General features: G+C 33.3%; 1 protein-coding gene across 7 annotated transcripts in view; it reads left to right on the plus strand.

Annotated features, from left to right (window-relative positions):
• Positions 1-16,202, plus strand: part of LOC113514567 (protein diaphanous) — a 49,505-nt gene that overhangs the window by 23,274 nt on the left and 10,029 nt on the right. For 4 of the 7 annotated variants that reach the window (XM_026898664.3, XM_026898671.3, XM_026898665.3 and 1 more), the window contains exons 3-19: positions 3,313-3,486; positions 4,472-4,573; positions 5,504-5,700; positions 6,761-6,926; positions 7,659-7,799; positions 8,214-8,322; positions 9,068-9,176; positions 9,575-9,703; positions 10,364-10,494; positions 10,644-10,813; positions 11,518-11,572; positions 12,179-12,217; positions 13,297-13,335; positions 13,729-13,895; positions 14,230-14,358; positions 14,762-14,862; positions 15,711-15,888. In XM_026898664.3, coding sequence (XP_026754465.2) covers positions 3,313-3,486; positions 4,472-4,573; positions 5,504-5,700; positions 6,761-6,926; positions 7,659-7,799; positions 8,214-8,322; positions 9,068-9,176; positions 9,575-9,703; positions 10,364-10,494; positions 10,644-10,813; positions 11,518-11,572; positions 12,179-12,217; positions 13,297-13,335; positions 13,729-13,895; positions 14,230-14,358; positions 14,762-14,862; positions 15,711-15,888 — 2,136 coding nt within the window. Of the gene's footprint in view, positions 1-1,529; positions 1,700-3,312; positions 3,487-4,471; positions 4,574-5,503; positions 5,701-6,760; positions 6,927-7,658; positions 7,800-8,213; positions 8,323-9,067; positions 9,177-9,574; positions 9,704-10,363; positions 10,495-10,643; positions 10,814-11,517; positions 11,573-12,178; positions 12,218-13,296; positions 13,336-13,728; positions 13,896-14,229; positions 14,359-14,761; positions 14,863-15,710; positions 15,889-16,202 lie in introns of those variants that run through there. The other 3 variants (XM_026898666.3, XM_026898667.3, XM_026898669.3) reach the window with 3 other exon arrangements.

Below are 16,202 nucleotides of genomic sequence, written 5' to 3' on the forward strand. Positions count from 1 at the left end.
ACGGTGCACTGCTCTCGATTATGTCAAGTAAAAATGTATCGAGCAAAGCTCGCCTTGCTATAATTCAAGGAGTACTGACACCAACACTCATGTATGGAAGCGAATCGTGGGTATGGCAGAAGAAGCATGAAAGTAAGATAAATGCTGTACAGATGAGAGCTTTGAGAAGTATGTGTGGTATTACTTTAAAAGATAGAGTAAGAAACAGTGTGGTTAGAGAGAAGTGTGGACTGAAAGACGATGTAGTGACAAAAATTATGTATATGTATATATGTATATGTATGTATGTATTGACCTCGTATCGGCATCCATGGTCAATTTACACTACAATATTAATATCTCTGTTACGTAGCAAGTTGTTGCGTTTGTCCTTGGTTTGTCCACTTTAGTTATTGAATATTATTTAAAAAAAAAAGTCTAACAGCGTTTATTTATATTTGATACAATAATTTTATTATTGAAATTTGTATTTCGTTAATAAATAAAAAAAAAATGAAATAATAACTTTTTAATTGCGGTTTTATTTTATAGTCTTATTTCAATAGAACAAAGATAACCAAATTTTACTGAAATTATCACAGAAACTCTTTCTAAATGAATTTAATATCAAATCGAAGCATTCAATTTAATTGATTTTTGATTGGTTGTTGTGTTAATATCATCAGATTGTCTTATGATGGGATCAGTTATTCAATTTGTTAACATATTTTTTTTATTTATTTATCTATAGAAGTTCTAGTAACTTGTCTCTTATACTATATATTATATCTTTTTGGTATTATTTTTTCATATACTTATTATTTAAATGGTATATACTTTCGTTAATTTCTATTGAAACACATTAATATATTACTTATACATAAACGCAGTGTAGGACGACCCTCCATTGGATGGAGTGAGGACTTCAAATACATTGCAGGAATTCAGTGGATGAAGGTGGCTTAGGATCATTCCTTATCGCCGTCTATGGGGGAGCAGTGGACAGATAATAACTCATATGGTGACGATGATACTACTTATAGATTTCTAGATTCAAAGCAACTCTTTCAGGTCATTGTGTACATAATCCCACTTTTAATTTTTGTGTCATATTTAAGAATAGTTTTGCTTTTATTATTTTTGGCGATTTGACAACACGCTTCATTGCCTCATTACCTCCAACAGTCGGTACCAGATCGCTGTAAAGTGCACTACGAAAACACGAGTGTCCAATTATTTGCAACTGAATTATGTTATTTAATCTTCACAATAATTTTGCTAAATTTATCATAATACAAAAGTATTTTTAGTGTCGAACTGCCAAAGTGTTAATAAAATTCAGTGTATTATCGTATCCATTTAAATTCTATTTATTTGTGTGTATTATCATAATAGTATTTAACTATACATCCAATTACTTATACAATTAGAAATTGAAATTGTTAGCTTTCCACGAGTATTCTTTAAAATAAATTGAAAATTTTTATATAGAAATATTCAACAGGTTGAAAACAGATTTATAAAAATAGCTCCTAGACTATTCAAAGTCCATGAAGATGTAGGCTTCAAGTTCATAATCTATATAACCTTAAATAAATTAAAATATATATCTAATTCTTTAGCAATATTATATTAGGACTCGGTGAACAGTGTGAACACATTAAAAATGGACACTATAAAAGTAGTTGGAGAGTTTGTCAAAGAAAAATCTCCATTTTTGGTGAGTAACATAAAATTAAACTTTACACCAATAACATAAGATTTGAATTCGTGGAACAATGTGTACCGGATTAAGTTTTAGTTTTATTAATTGAAAGTAATCAAAACTCACCTTTATATCAATGGCATAAGCTTTGAGTTTGCGGCACTGGTCGACTAATGAAGTTATTTGTGCACGCCACTTCATCTGAGTAACTAGGATTTATTGATTGACTAGGCATTAGGGTAAAAAGTAGTTTATGTCCTTATGCCAAACATGACGAATGGTTTTCTGTTAAGGTTTTAAAAGGTAACAAACAAACCTACTTTCACATAATAAAACTAATTAATATTGTTTTATTATTATATTAATATGTGTGTAAAAATGTGTATTAATCTAAAACTAAATATATAGCTAAAATTTGTTAATAAAAATAATGATTTATAAACAGAAGGAGGGCCCATGACTTCACGGAATCCTGGTGTGAAGTTTTGGGAATTAAATCTATAATTTTTACATGTCTTTTTGATTCCAATAAACTATTATTATTATATTATACTAATATTATAAATGAAACGGATAAAAACTAAACTGTAACAAAATTATATCAATGACATACGGGCTGTGAAGTAAATTGTAATTTTTTTTTCGCATCATTGTTTCCCTAAAAAAATTTGCCTTGTATACTTTAAATTTTTTTACAATTTTCTCCTCTCCTACGTCAACACAATTTTTCTGAACGTGCCCTGGTCATCGATGTCTTTCTGTGTCTATAACGCACGACATAATTGACAAAAAAATTAATCAAAATGTGGAACCACATTTCTAATATCATCTTGAATTAGTCTATAATTGCTTTAGTTTCTCAGATAAGGGAAGTATAAAAGTTAAAACGAACGATAACAATGGATAACTATTGCTAAACAATATTGACTCGGTTTCACCGTAATCGATTGAGCCGCCATCGATTCGCGTTGCGATTATTTTAAAGCCCTACAAGGGTAACATAACAATAACACAATGGCCAATGCTTTGGCTGACGTCGACTTGTTTGTCAATGGCATTCGATTGTGACCATAGATAGAGGATTCATTTGCCGTTATGTGTGTAAGGAATTAATTGGATTTTCAATGCAATATTTATATAATTCAAGTGATTAAAAATAATAAAACGGTAGAAATGGTGGTAGTGATATTGTCTCATGATAATTTTTTTTTTTGTTGGTTAGACTATGGTAAGAACTTTCCTACAAGTGGCCTGTTATTGTATTTTGAATCTTCATGTAAACAAATTTGTGAACCATAAAATTCCCATTAAATAAGGTAAAAAATAACATTGACCGCTGCAAGGAAGCTCATAATGGCTTGTTATCGTAAAGAACTTAAATTTCTGGATACTCATTAAAAATCAAGAACTTGAGAAATTTTCGCTGAGGACTAATTTTAAGCCGATGAAGCACTTTTGAAGGGCGATAAAATGTGTCTTAGGGATTTGAAAATGATGAGATTTTCTAAGATGTTCAAATACTTTGTTAATATTTTCATCTTTAATTTCATTTAAGAAGAGCATCTTGGCCTTTAGAAGATTTGGACGTAACTTTCACGTTTTATTTATGGGTATTTTTTTGTCAACAGCTGGACACATGGTTTGGGAGGCCGAAGAAAGCCGGCGGCGGCATCGAGCGCGGCTACGAGACGGTCCCGCGCGGGGCCGAGCCGAAGCCCGAGGACGAGGCCGCCGCCGAGTACACCAGCAAAATCAAGGCGCTCGATGACAACCAGCTGTCTAGAAGATTCGAGGAAATGCTCGTAAGTCAACTTCAAATACATATGAATGACGTCAGTTGTTTAGTGCCTCAACACACCGTATTGTTTGTTGACTGTCGCGAGTTCGATCCTCGTACAACAAAAATATTTGTATTCATGAGTATGTCCGTTTGTATTGATCTGTTGTTTTCTATGTATAATACGAGTATATATTAATAAAAGAAAGTATTTAAATAGTTTACCAGTTGTCTAATATTCATAGTACAAGCTTTGTTTAGTTTGGAAGTCGATGACGCTGGGAAATGTGTCCAGTGGTATTTATTTATTTAAAGAATTTGAAATATTCTTATCCCATATTCTGATAGCGCTCGAATTACCATAGATTTTCTTAGAAAAGCCCATTTGCTTTTTTTTTAAAGTCAAATAACTATGCATTCTCAAAGTATCTGCAATGCTTATATCGAGCATTCATTAAGCTATTTAACTCTTGAACAGATAATACATTGTAAAACAGACTTTGGAGTCGATTATAAAGCGCAATTTCTGAAAATCTATCCCTAAAATTAAAATGTCAAGCTTGCAACAAAAATAAATTCATTTGTAAAAGATTTAAGTCACAATTTAGTTAATGATGGTTAGTAATACCATTAGCAGATTAAAATATTAGGTTTTTGTTTAAGAGATAAGGAATTGATCCCAATATTATCCTTATAAGCATTTAATTAACATTGAATACATTGAATTCACTTATTATATTACAAGTACTTAGTAAGTAATCCTGCGGAGTGAGGCCCTGGTGACCTGTAATACAGGTATTCTTATACCATAATATCTCAGGCATAAGTCTCTCATAATTATATTTATAATTTGATTACTTTAATATAAGCATATCTCATTGTACTTCACTGTGAAGAATTGTGAAGAGAAAATAAATCTATTATTATTTATTATTCCAGTCAAAAACGTCTTTATTAAATATCTACAAAGCACCTTTTACTAATATATATATAATTTCTGCTATTCACAGAGCGACATGAACCTGAGTGAGGAAAAGAAGGCTCCGCTCAGGAAATATTCAAGAGATCAGAAACAGAAAATGCTTATAGCATATAAGTTTGTTAATGCCCAGGTTTGTATATCTGCATAGTATAAAAAGTCGCTTCCTGCCATCTATACGCTTAGATCTTTTATTCAACGTAAAGGATTTTAATGCGGTTGTCATCAATAGATAGAGTAATTCAAGAGAAAGGCTTATATAGTTTAATATTATTTTGTGTTAATTTGTTGAAATATGACGACAAAGATAGCTTTCATCGACGATGCTAAAATATAACAAAATAATGTACGATCAAATCTAGATACATATAGCTTTCCAAGTCCATTTTAATATTTAAAAAAAAAATACAAATTATGTGGAGTTTTGGTCTATGTTCAGCAGTAGACAGTTATCGGCTGATATGATACAATAGTAGTATTAATAATCATTCCATACTGATTCCACACTGATACCACATTGTTTCTACATAGCACGCGTGCGAAGACGGGGCGGGTCGCTAGTTCTCTATACAATGGCTTTAACATTATAATGAAATCGAATGGGTACTGTCTTCACTACTTGATAGAAAGCGGTCATGTGTAAATACCATGACCTTCGCAACGCAGCGGTGGTTGAGTTATGTGGTACCAGGTTCGATTCTGGGACTCAATTTAAGCCACTTTTTTTTTTTAATTGGCTAGGATCGGGGTATTGTAAGGTTTGTACCTTATAAGGTATCATAGTTTGATTATATTAGGTGGACTTTTCTTTATTACGAAAACAAAAATCCGCCAGATGTTGCTTTACTGTAGGTAAGACCATGGTAGGAAATATTTAAGAAATTATGTTCTTAAGAGCAATAGAAGCCAAAACAATATTGTTTGTCCGTTCGTACGTTTGTTTCCGATATCACATAAAAACTACTGCATTCATTGCATATTATTTCAGTAGTACATAATCCACGCTTATGTATTTTTTTTATAAAGCACTACCAGTATTAAAAATTTTATCTTCTCTCATCAGGAAGGTCGTTCAAAATTCGAGAAACCCTCCGATTACGTGGCCTACCTAAGTCAACAAGAGCTCTCAGTCGGGAAGCTGCACAGCTGTTTAGAGAATCTCCGTATAGCCCTCACCAACAACCCACTGTCCTGGATAGAAGAGTTCGGCACCAAAGGCATCACCACTTTGCTTGCTACCCTCAACTTATGTTACAGCAAGTAAGTGAAATCCCCTTGTTTATATTTTAAAATATTCTAATATAGCTATTGAACGGTTGTCTTATTCCCTTGTGCTAATTTTGCAACTTGAATGTGGCAAAAAATAATTAAAATAGGTTTTGGAAAAAAATAAGACTAAATATTTGTAAAAGAAAAATAGAGATAAATTTTATTAATATAATAAAATTGTAACTAAACGGTATCTGTACAAGACAAATTAATATGAGGTGTTTTACAAAACAATAGAAGCTAAGACAACAATTTCTAGAGCTTTCGTTTATCTATCTTTTTTTTTTGTATATGTATGTTGTAATTTGTGTGCTGTAAGTAATGCAAATAAACTATCTATCTATCTATCTGTATATTCGTAATACCTATACTACGAAAATTGTTATTGATTAAGTAGCATGTAAAATGTAAAAGTTGTAGGTGAACATTATTAAATAAATAAATAAATAAAAACTGCGTGGCCATATACAATTGCTGGAATTTAAAAGTATTATCTTTTTACATGCTGTCAGTGGCAGAGGGTTTTATCGGTAAGTGGTGTATTAAAAATTAATTTAAAAAAAAATTAGCATTAGAGTGTAAGAATAAATTTATTTCGATTCTGCCATGAAAAATTTATATTGTTTATTGTTATTATAATTCTTTTACAGTGGAGCTGTGTATAAATAAGTAAAATTATTCTAGGGTACATCCACAAGAGAAATAGTCCAACTCAAAATTGTGAGAGATTATGCAAAATTTGCTACTGGTATACAAATGAAAATAACTTTATTTACTCAGAACTGATACACACTTTTATTATATGTCAGTTAAGATTAAATTTTTGGATGAATACTGTGATTACCAACAGAGGATAATGTCAAGTCAAAATTAATGCTTCTCATATATGAGTAGTAACGACCACAATATACTAGTCTCCATTAAAGGATATGACAATTGAGTAACACCCGTTCACTAGTATGACAGTTGAGCCAGCCATCGCTGTACTCAACCATTTTATAGGCAAACAACTAGCTATTATAAACCTAATTATACTAATGTCTGTTTTCAGCGATTCCCGATACGATCGTGTCCAGTACGAATGCATTAGATGCATATCCGCCATATTGAACAACACTGTCGGAATCCGGACGATGTTCGACTGCAAAGAATCGCTTCCAGTCCTCGCAAGAAGTCTGGACGCGAAGAAACCACATTGTGCCTTAGAAGCGGCTAAAGTACGTAGTACAAATCTCAATTAGGAATCTATATAGTATACAGGAGCGTCGACTCCGTGGGTGCTCAGCTCCCACTAGAGTAAATAATGGTTGCGGAGCATCCAAGACACTAGACATCATAATATAACCAAAATAATTCTCATCTCATTATCTATTATATAGGTCGCGTCTGATTGTCTAGCAAGCAGTGTCCGCCTATCAGCTGAAATAATGATGATGTACCTAGTTATCAAAAGAACATGAGCGCCCCCGAGGTTTAGAACCCGGCGTCCCTGATATAGTATAAGCATTTGCTTAGCTAGTAAAAGGGACACCTTGTACATGATGCCAGATCGTGTATAAGGTGCGGGTTCAAATCCCGTCCCCTTCGCTAAGCTAAACGAAATATTACACAGAAAAAGCGCCATAGGGTAAATAAAAGATAGCACCAAATTGGGACCATTCCAAAATCCAAACGACTTTGGAGTGTTCCTTTTTTATCGTCATTTTTTCATCATCAGCCAGGGTGCATGTTGTCATCAAAAATAAAAAAAAAGTGCTTAGGTGTACGTCAGTAATGAGTTGTAACTTTTTAATCATCAATATGAAACCATGAAAGTCTTGTTTCAGGGCGCTAGGAATGCTAAATTCCGTCCTGATAATAGATTCTCAGTTTTGAGAATTACATGACGTTTTCGATAATAAATTATATAAAAATAAATATTAATCGTATCTTATTTATGTCTATTTCAGGTTCTAGCCGCCATCTGCTTGATTCCGAATGGCCACGAGAAGGTTCTAGAAGCTATAACAATGGCTGGGGATTCAAATCAGCGGCCGAGGTTGTTGCCAATCCTGGAAGGGCTCCGTCCTAATGCGCCGGAGAGTTTAAAGGTATTTTTTTGTTCCGTAATTGTTAAATTTTATGCTTTGTAATGGTTTGGTTGTCCAGCTGAGAAGATGCTTTTAAATGGAAGTAGAGTATTGCTATCATGAACTTCACAGTATACTGTGATACCCTTGTTATAATCAGTTGCTGTTCGTTGTATTCGTTAATTTGCTCATATTTTTTGTGTCTATATGTGTGTTACTAATACTAGACAGGTTTTGATAATCCTTTTTATTTTCAATATGAATTTATATTTACTTCTGTTTTGGTTGTAATATATATATATATATATATATATATATATATATATATATATATATATATATATATATATAATATTTAAATTTTAGTATTATTTTTTAACTGATACAATAAATAAATAAAATTATTATAGATAACTTTTTGAGTTTCGTTTATAGACGGGGTGTATGCAACTGATTAATGCAATCATCACAGACCCGGAAGAATTAGAGTTCAGGATGCACCTGCGTTGCGAGTTCATGAGGACCGGACTTATTGATTTGATTGGTAAGCAAATAATTTTATGGAACCGAAAATACAATGTGTCTATTTGCCTTCATGCCAAGTCCATTGTGACGTAAAGAGAATGAATCAAGTGGCAAAGGCCTAATGTTACATTTCTTGCTTCATCCACTTTTACAACTCATCTTAACGTCGATTTTTTTTTTATGATACTTCGAGGGTCAAGCATACTGACAGCCGAGTAATCGAAAGTGGTTACCGTCGCCTATATTCATGAACAGCACCACGAACATAACAGAATATACTATAATTACCATGAGTAATCTCCATGCGTTGTTATTCCTGAGGACTAAGGTGCTATACCTCCATTCTATACCCTGTTGATATTACTACTATATCCCACTCATCTAACATAAAACACAGGAATGCAAACTGCTTCACGACAGAAACATGGTGCAGGAGATTCTTGACTTCTCTGTCTTATAGATTAGTCTATGTCTTCCCCAATTTCTACAACCATCTGTTTTCGCATTGTATATAACTTTCGTCTGATAGTCTTTCTATAATATATCCCTATTTTTTCTTTATTCTAACTTGAGGATCAAATGATTTATGTGATTATCAGATGACCTATCGGATATCAACAGTACTAACCATATATACTGTTATAACGTAATGCTGGGATCGTTCCAGTCTTCTACATCTTGCTTCTTTAGCAATTGTTATTTTATTCTATTTCTTTTTTTTTTTTTTGCATGTTAAATTGATCGTGACTAATGAAATTCTTCAGACGATCTACGTAAAGACGCGGAGGGCGCTCGGCAGATACAGATGAACGTGTTTGATACCCACGCCGCTGCAGATCAAGAGGAGTATCTAGCCAAATTTGATGATGTTAGGTTAGTAAAAAAAAACCTAAAAATCAATATATTAACATATGATTAGATTCTAGATTACTTTTTTTACGCTTTATACTTCTGTAAACGAGGTTTTAGATTTTCTAAGACAATAAGAACATATAAACATATGTTCATATTGTATCTTTCTTTAAAGAAAATAATAAAAGGTATTCTTTCTTTAAATAAAGTTAGTGAAGTCTGGCAACATTTGCATATTCGAAAACCGTTTTATTATATATTTATATATTTCTGAATTTATATTTATTTTGTTTTTAAATGGCGTTATTTTGGGTAAAGACTCTTAGTAAAATGTACAGTCTCTGTTTATGCCGTTATATCAGTCCATATATTTAAGATTACTAAATTATTTATATTTAAATTTACGTTTTTTTTTACAGGGTCGACTTCAACGACGCGAATGAATGTTTCGAGCTGGTGAAGAACCTAGTGATGGACACACCGGCAGAACCTTATCTTCTCTCAATATTGCAGCATTTACTCTTCATCAGAGACGATGAACTTATTAGGTAAATACTCTCTAAAACTGTATGAGAATTTGAAACAAAAAAGTATTAAATCGTTTTTTAGTCACTGTTTTTAAACCTTTGGTCACTGTCGAATTGTATAATAGTTTTATACAGAAAATCGAGTTATTTATATCCATCATTTTCCTGTAACATATTTGGAGTTGTCACCTAATGCAATGTTGCTAATTTTCAACCGACTGAAAAAAGTATGAACGAAATTAAAAAAGAATGAATTAAAAAAATAACGAAATTGAGAGGAGGTTCCTCTCAATTTCGTTATTTTTCTTTTTGATCCCTACCTCATAACTTCGTCAGTTCTAAACCTATTTCAAAAATTGATTTTTTATTTTATCTGAAAGGATATACTTGCAGCTTGGCCCCAAAGAAATTTTATTAAAATCGGTTCAGGAGTTTACTTTTTAGGTCAAAACAACTAATTTTGTCATAATTGAAGTATTTTTTTTTTTGTCTAAATTATTGCATTTGTCTATAAAAAGTCGTCACTCCAGGTCCTTTTTCCTTCGTCGTTTATTCCAATTTTTCGAGTTTGAGCGGATCCAATACCCTGTCAGATTAATGATCCTAAAGATAAGTAATAAATGCATACATTAGTATTTTACTCCTTGTTTTTGTTTGTAAAATTTTATTATTGTTCGGCAGGCCGGCATATTACAAGCTCATAGAAGAATGCGTCACACAGATAGTTCTGCATAAGAATGGCTACGACCCTGACTTTAGAGCGACACAACGTTTCAATATAGATGTCCAGCCACTCATTGATGGACTCATAGGTGAGTTTTTGGCAGCCATAAAAACTATTATCATAATAGGGTGGGGGGGGGGGGGGGGGGGTTCAATTATTACGTATCGCACTTGGAAGAGAAGCGGCGGTCTTGCAAAACGTTACAATCCGTTACAACTGGTTTATTAATATTTTTAGAAAAATCGAGAGCAGAAGAAGAACGTAAAGTAGAGGAGTTGAAAACGAAGCTGGAAGCGGCGATCGCAGCGCGGCAGGAGGCGGAGGCGCGCGCCGCGCATTTAGAGGAGCGGCTCAAGGGCGCCCCCGGCGGCGGCCTGCCGCAATCTACCGTCGCTGCTATCGCCAAGGTATGCCCACCGCTGCCCACGTGGGGTTACCTGCGTTTCCCATGATATAACTTCATACTTACACTTGTTTATGATATTTAGAAAGGCAAATAAGCTGATAGTCCACCTTTTTTATGAGAGGCAAACAAGCTTACGGCCCTGATGGAAAGTGGTAACCGTCGCCTATAGTCATGAGCAGTATCATGGAATACCCTTCATGCATTACCATTCCTGCACAGCATTATGGACAGTCCTAAAATATACAGTGATGCGTTCATGCGTTATCTTTCTTGAGGGCTACGATGTTATATCTCCATAATCTGTAACTTTACTGCTATATCCCACCCTTAAAGCTGAAATATTGCTACATTAAGTTAAATTTTGTAATTTTTTTTTTCTCATTTTATAATTCTCAAAAAACTTCATATAAAATAGTTCACAGTTTTTTTTAAAGCTAAGATTAGTACTATATTTGCGTAAGTTCTTCTTTTTTTTTTCAAAAAAAGGGGTAATGAGTTTTCTTCAGGATCGGCAGGGCACGCTTAAAATCCCTGGTATTGCAGGCGGTCAGACTACAATAACCCCTTACCATTTTGTTTGCCACTTCAGTAATTCTAAGTAAAAAGTTATATTGCATAGTGTTTTGGTATTGCGCCGCGGAAGATTCGCTTAATGTGACGTTTATTTGTAGGAAAATCTTAATTTTCTTGTAAACATTCTTTCAGGTTATCGGTAGTCCCGGTGGCCCCCCGCCCCCACCGCCCCCTCCCATGCCAGGAGGTGAGTCTTCCCTCTCTATATAATATGGGAAAAATTCACTAAAATCAAATTTTACCTTGCATGATTGTGTCGTAACACGGTAATATATATATTTTTATATTTAATTTATAAATAAACATATTTACTATAAAAAGATCTGACTGAATACTTGAACAAGATCGAAACGTTTTAATAAATTAATTATTTATTTAGCTAATGGGTTCAGTAAAGTAATTGATTATACATCACTACCGCATCCTGAACTATTTTCAAGTACAGTAGTAGTAAATTAAAATTAGTAAAGTAGTAGTAGTAATGTAGTAGTAAATTATTATGTTTATAATAACTCATGTTCAGTAATAATATTAATTAATAAAAATAATCGAAAATACTCTAAATAAATAGAAGCTGGGAGAGCTTTGAATCCCAAAAGCAAATATATTTAATTTTACTACAGATAACCCTGTCTATTGGTTTTATTTCACTTTGAATGTTTTTCTATAATTATGTAATATTATTTAATACAGCAATAAAATATCTATTGTTCACGCGTTAATATTACTCACAACCTCACTATTACATGCATGTGTATACGCACTATAGCTATCTATCGGTGTGTGCTTCTAGGAGGACCGCCGCCGCCGCCTCCTCCACCGTTACCAACAGGTAGGACATCATTTCTTATTAAATATTCTTTATGTTACAAAATAATCTTGTAATACTTTTTTCCTTTATCCAAAGGTAGTCTGGAAGAGGTACTACATATGTATAATATATATATATATATATATATATATATATATATATATATATATATATATATATATATATATATATATATATATATATATATATATATATATACAGGCAGTCCTCGTACTTACAACATATTAGGTTCTCGAAAAACGCAACATAAATCGAAACGACGTAAGTCGAGACATATTTTTTCATATATTTACATGTAAAATTCAAGGGTTAGGATTCACACAGATTCAAAATAAAAAAAAAAATACTGAGCATTTATAACAAAGGATATACATACTTTATTATCAAAAGTAAATTCTTAAAATAATTATATATGAAGTGGAGTAAATTCTCCTATGCCGGAAATCGAAACAGTTGACGTATGTTTGAGGAATAGTGTCAGAACATTGTTCGACGTAACTTGAAATGACGTAAGTCGAGGACCACTTGTTTTGTATTATTCTTTAAGTGATACAAAAACGGGTAACAAAATAAATAAAAATATAGGTTTATGTAATTAACCGGGACAACATGCATGTAAATAAAGGAGATAGTAAATCTTGGCTTATAACCAGTCGCTATCATTGTGATAGAATGTCTATCATTTAATATACTTAATACTATTATATATTAATTATTAATATAATTATGGGATTCGATGTTAAAGGAATAAACATGATATTGCCAGAGAGGGATAGAAATCTATTTATGGAAAAAGACAAGAATTTAACTACAACAACTTATGAGAATGGATTATGGTTAAATTAAAAGAGTTATTATTAAATACAGACTCAATTGTGCACTTTTGATATTATTATAGGAAAATCTTTTTTTAATTCTTCAATAATTTTTTTTCAATTACTTAATTAGATTTAAATGCATGCCCACACGTTATGAAAGCAATTTTATGTAATTGTATGTGTCTATTAATATTCAAGTTATTGGTGAACGCTTAACTCATTGCATGCCAGCACTATAGCTATGTCGGTGTGTTCTTCTAGGGGGTCCAGCGCCTCCGCCTCCACCCCCAATGCCGTCAGGTTGGTATTATATATACACATAATATATATTTTCTATGCTTTATCAAGTATAAACCGTTTTGTGTATTACATAGCATATTTTATGATATGACGCAGTTAAATTAGCTACACATTAACTACGGCGTTTTATTTAATTTGACATGCCATCTGGAAAAAAATAGCGAACTTTTACGAATCATGTCAAAATTCATTTTATATACTCAACCGAATGAATACAGAACTGAGAACTCGATTGATTTTTGAGACATTTCGCGTTTTTAATATAACATAAATACACTGATTTAATCGGTTGTTTTGTGGGTAATTAATCATATTAAGATTTGCATAAAATGTTTATTAATCCATCTGAAATTATTATTAAAAGAATGTTTTTAATTGTAATTATCCCCACAGCAGGAGGCGGTCCTCCCCCTCCGCCCCCACCGCCAATGCCAGGCGGGATGGGCGGTCCCCCACCACCTCCAATGCCGGGCATGGGAGGTCCCCCACCGCCCCCAATGCCCGGCATGGGGGGACCTCGACCGCCCCCGCCACCTGGTGGTTTCATGGCGCCGAGGATGGTATGTATAATTTTATTAAACTTAACTAAAATTACAGAAAATGTCACTGTGTCTACAGACCGAACGTTTGTTCAAAATTTCCGAATGGAAATACTATAAAAACAGTAATATCGTTTCATCACTCGAAAATTTGAAATAAAAAAAAAAGGTATCAATAAGACACATCACTCCATCTTGGAACGTATCGATATATTTTAACGTAGGTATGCACAAAATTTCGATCCGAACTTAAAATAGGTAGATAATTTATGGTCATTTTGCAGATAATTTACTTAAATTTGATAGTTGCTGTTTCAATTATTCTGCTGAACTTTAACTCGATTTATGCTTCTAGCCGCAACCAGACGTTCTTCCTCACGGTCTCAAGCCAAAAAAGAAGTGGGAAGTGGAAGGGCCCCTCAAGAGGGCAAATTGGAAGACGATTATTCCGCAGAAGATGTCGGAAAAGGCGTTCTGGGTCAAGGTAACCTTTTTAGATATTAATTTTAATTCCAACAATACTTATCTAACCCCTAATTTATATAATTAATTATTAAATAATAATACTTTATAGTTGTGTGGTCCCGGCGTAGAATAAGTTACCCCTTCCTTTCCCGTGGTTGTCGTAAGAGGCGACTAAGGTAGGGCGAGGGATGGGCAGTAGCGTCCCTATTAAAACATCTCTAAAGTCTAAGTGCGGTTGTCAATTTGTCTGCCAAGTGTGGCAACTTCTGGTAAAACCCCTTAAGGGGAAAGCTTATTTTCAGGAGTGAATAGTTAAAGGATGATATGATGATGAATAATTTATAGAATATTAAATAAAAAATTCATTTTAGACTTTTTAGACAAAAATACTTTAATTAAGAGGGAATAATTGTATGCATTAGGTTCAAGAAGACAAGTTGGCGTCACCAGACATTCTCAATGGACTTGCGCAGAAGTTCTCCAGCAAACCCGTCGCCAAGAAGAACGAGGACTCTGTCGATAAGTGAGTTTACTTCATCACCACACCCCTTTCATGCTATGCCCATTCATCTAACTTTTTTTATACTACTGAGGTGGCAAACAAGCATACGCCCCACCTGATGGTAAGTGGTTAACGTAGCCTATGAATACCAGGGGCATTACGCGCGTTGCCGATCCTGAAGAAGCCTTTTTACCCCCCTTTTGGCTGCATTTGTACATCTAATGGTGACAAACATAGTATAGTATTCTATATAAAATACTTGTTCCTTCTCGGCTTTTGTATAAGTAGATAGTCTAAGAATCTTTATTTTCTTTTAAATAAATTACAGCTCATGTTATTCACTAATAATGTTGGATTTAAGGTATCGATGAAGTGACGACTTCAAATGCATTACAGAGAGTTAGTAGATACAGGTGGTTCAGAACTATTCTTTATGACAGTCTATTGGGGAAGCCTATGTTCAGCAGTGGACGGATAATGGCTGAGATGATGATGTGGCATTCTATAGATGAAAGGGTTTTTGAATCGGTTAAATATTTTTTTAGTTTATTATAATTATTTTAGTATAAATATGCCTATGTTTTTGCAAATTTATTTTATTATCAATTGATTGATGGATCATAATAAGTTTTAAAAGTATTAGTGATAGTCTACTTGTTTATACTATGATTAGCAAACAAGCTGATGGCCTATGTGATGGAATACGATAACTGCCTCCTATAGATTAGAACAGTACCATAAACATGGATTTTGTCCATATTAGTTAATGATTTATTCTTATATCTCATATATATTTGACATTATTAAAAAGGAAAAAAATATTGATAAAAGATTTTTTTGTATTGATCATCATACATGTATTTTTCCAGAGTGCCAACCCTGAAGAAAGTTAAAGATCTAAAAGTGCTGGATAGTAAAGCAGCTCAAAGTCTATCTATATTATTGGGCGGATCTCTAAAGCATATGTCGTATGAGCACATCCGTACATGCATACTCAGATGCGATACAAACGTGTTGACAGCGAACGTACTAGATCTGTTAATACAGGTATGTGTCATTGTATACACTTCTGAAATATGAAAATTTACACTCTTTGTGCACGCACGCACTCACGCACGCACACCCACACATCCACTCAGACACACCCTATAACGTACGGTATTTTTTTTTTGTATTATCTAATAGGAAACTAACTAAAGTTCCATCTGGATGAGTGACAGTTATTTTTCTCAATGTCCTCTACCCAAAGGTTGTCTGGAAAGGATTCCTTAGCGATAAGGCCGTCTTTTGTGTCTCTTCTCATTAAAATTTACTGTTTTAATATTTTTATTTGTCGCAATAAAGTGTAAATAAATAAACAA

Source organism: Galleria mellonella, unplaced genomic scaffold, assembly GCF_026898425.1.
Source record: "Galleria mellonella isolate WM207_F2 unplaced genomic scaffold, CSIRO_AGI_GalMel_v1 utg172, whole genome shotgun sequence".
NCBI lineage: Eukaryota > Metazoa > Arthropoda > Insecta > Lepidoptera > Pyralidae > Galleria > Galleria mellonella.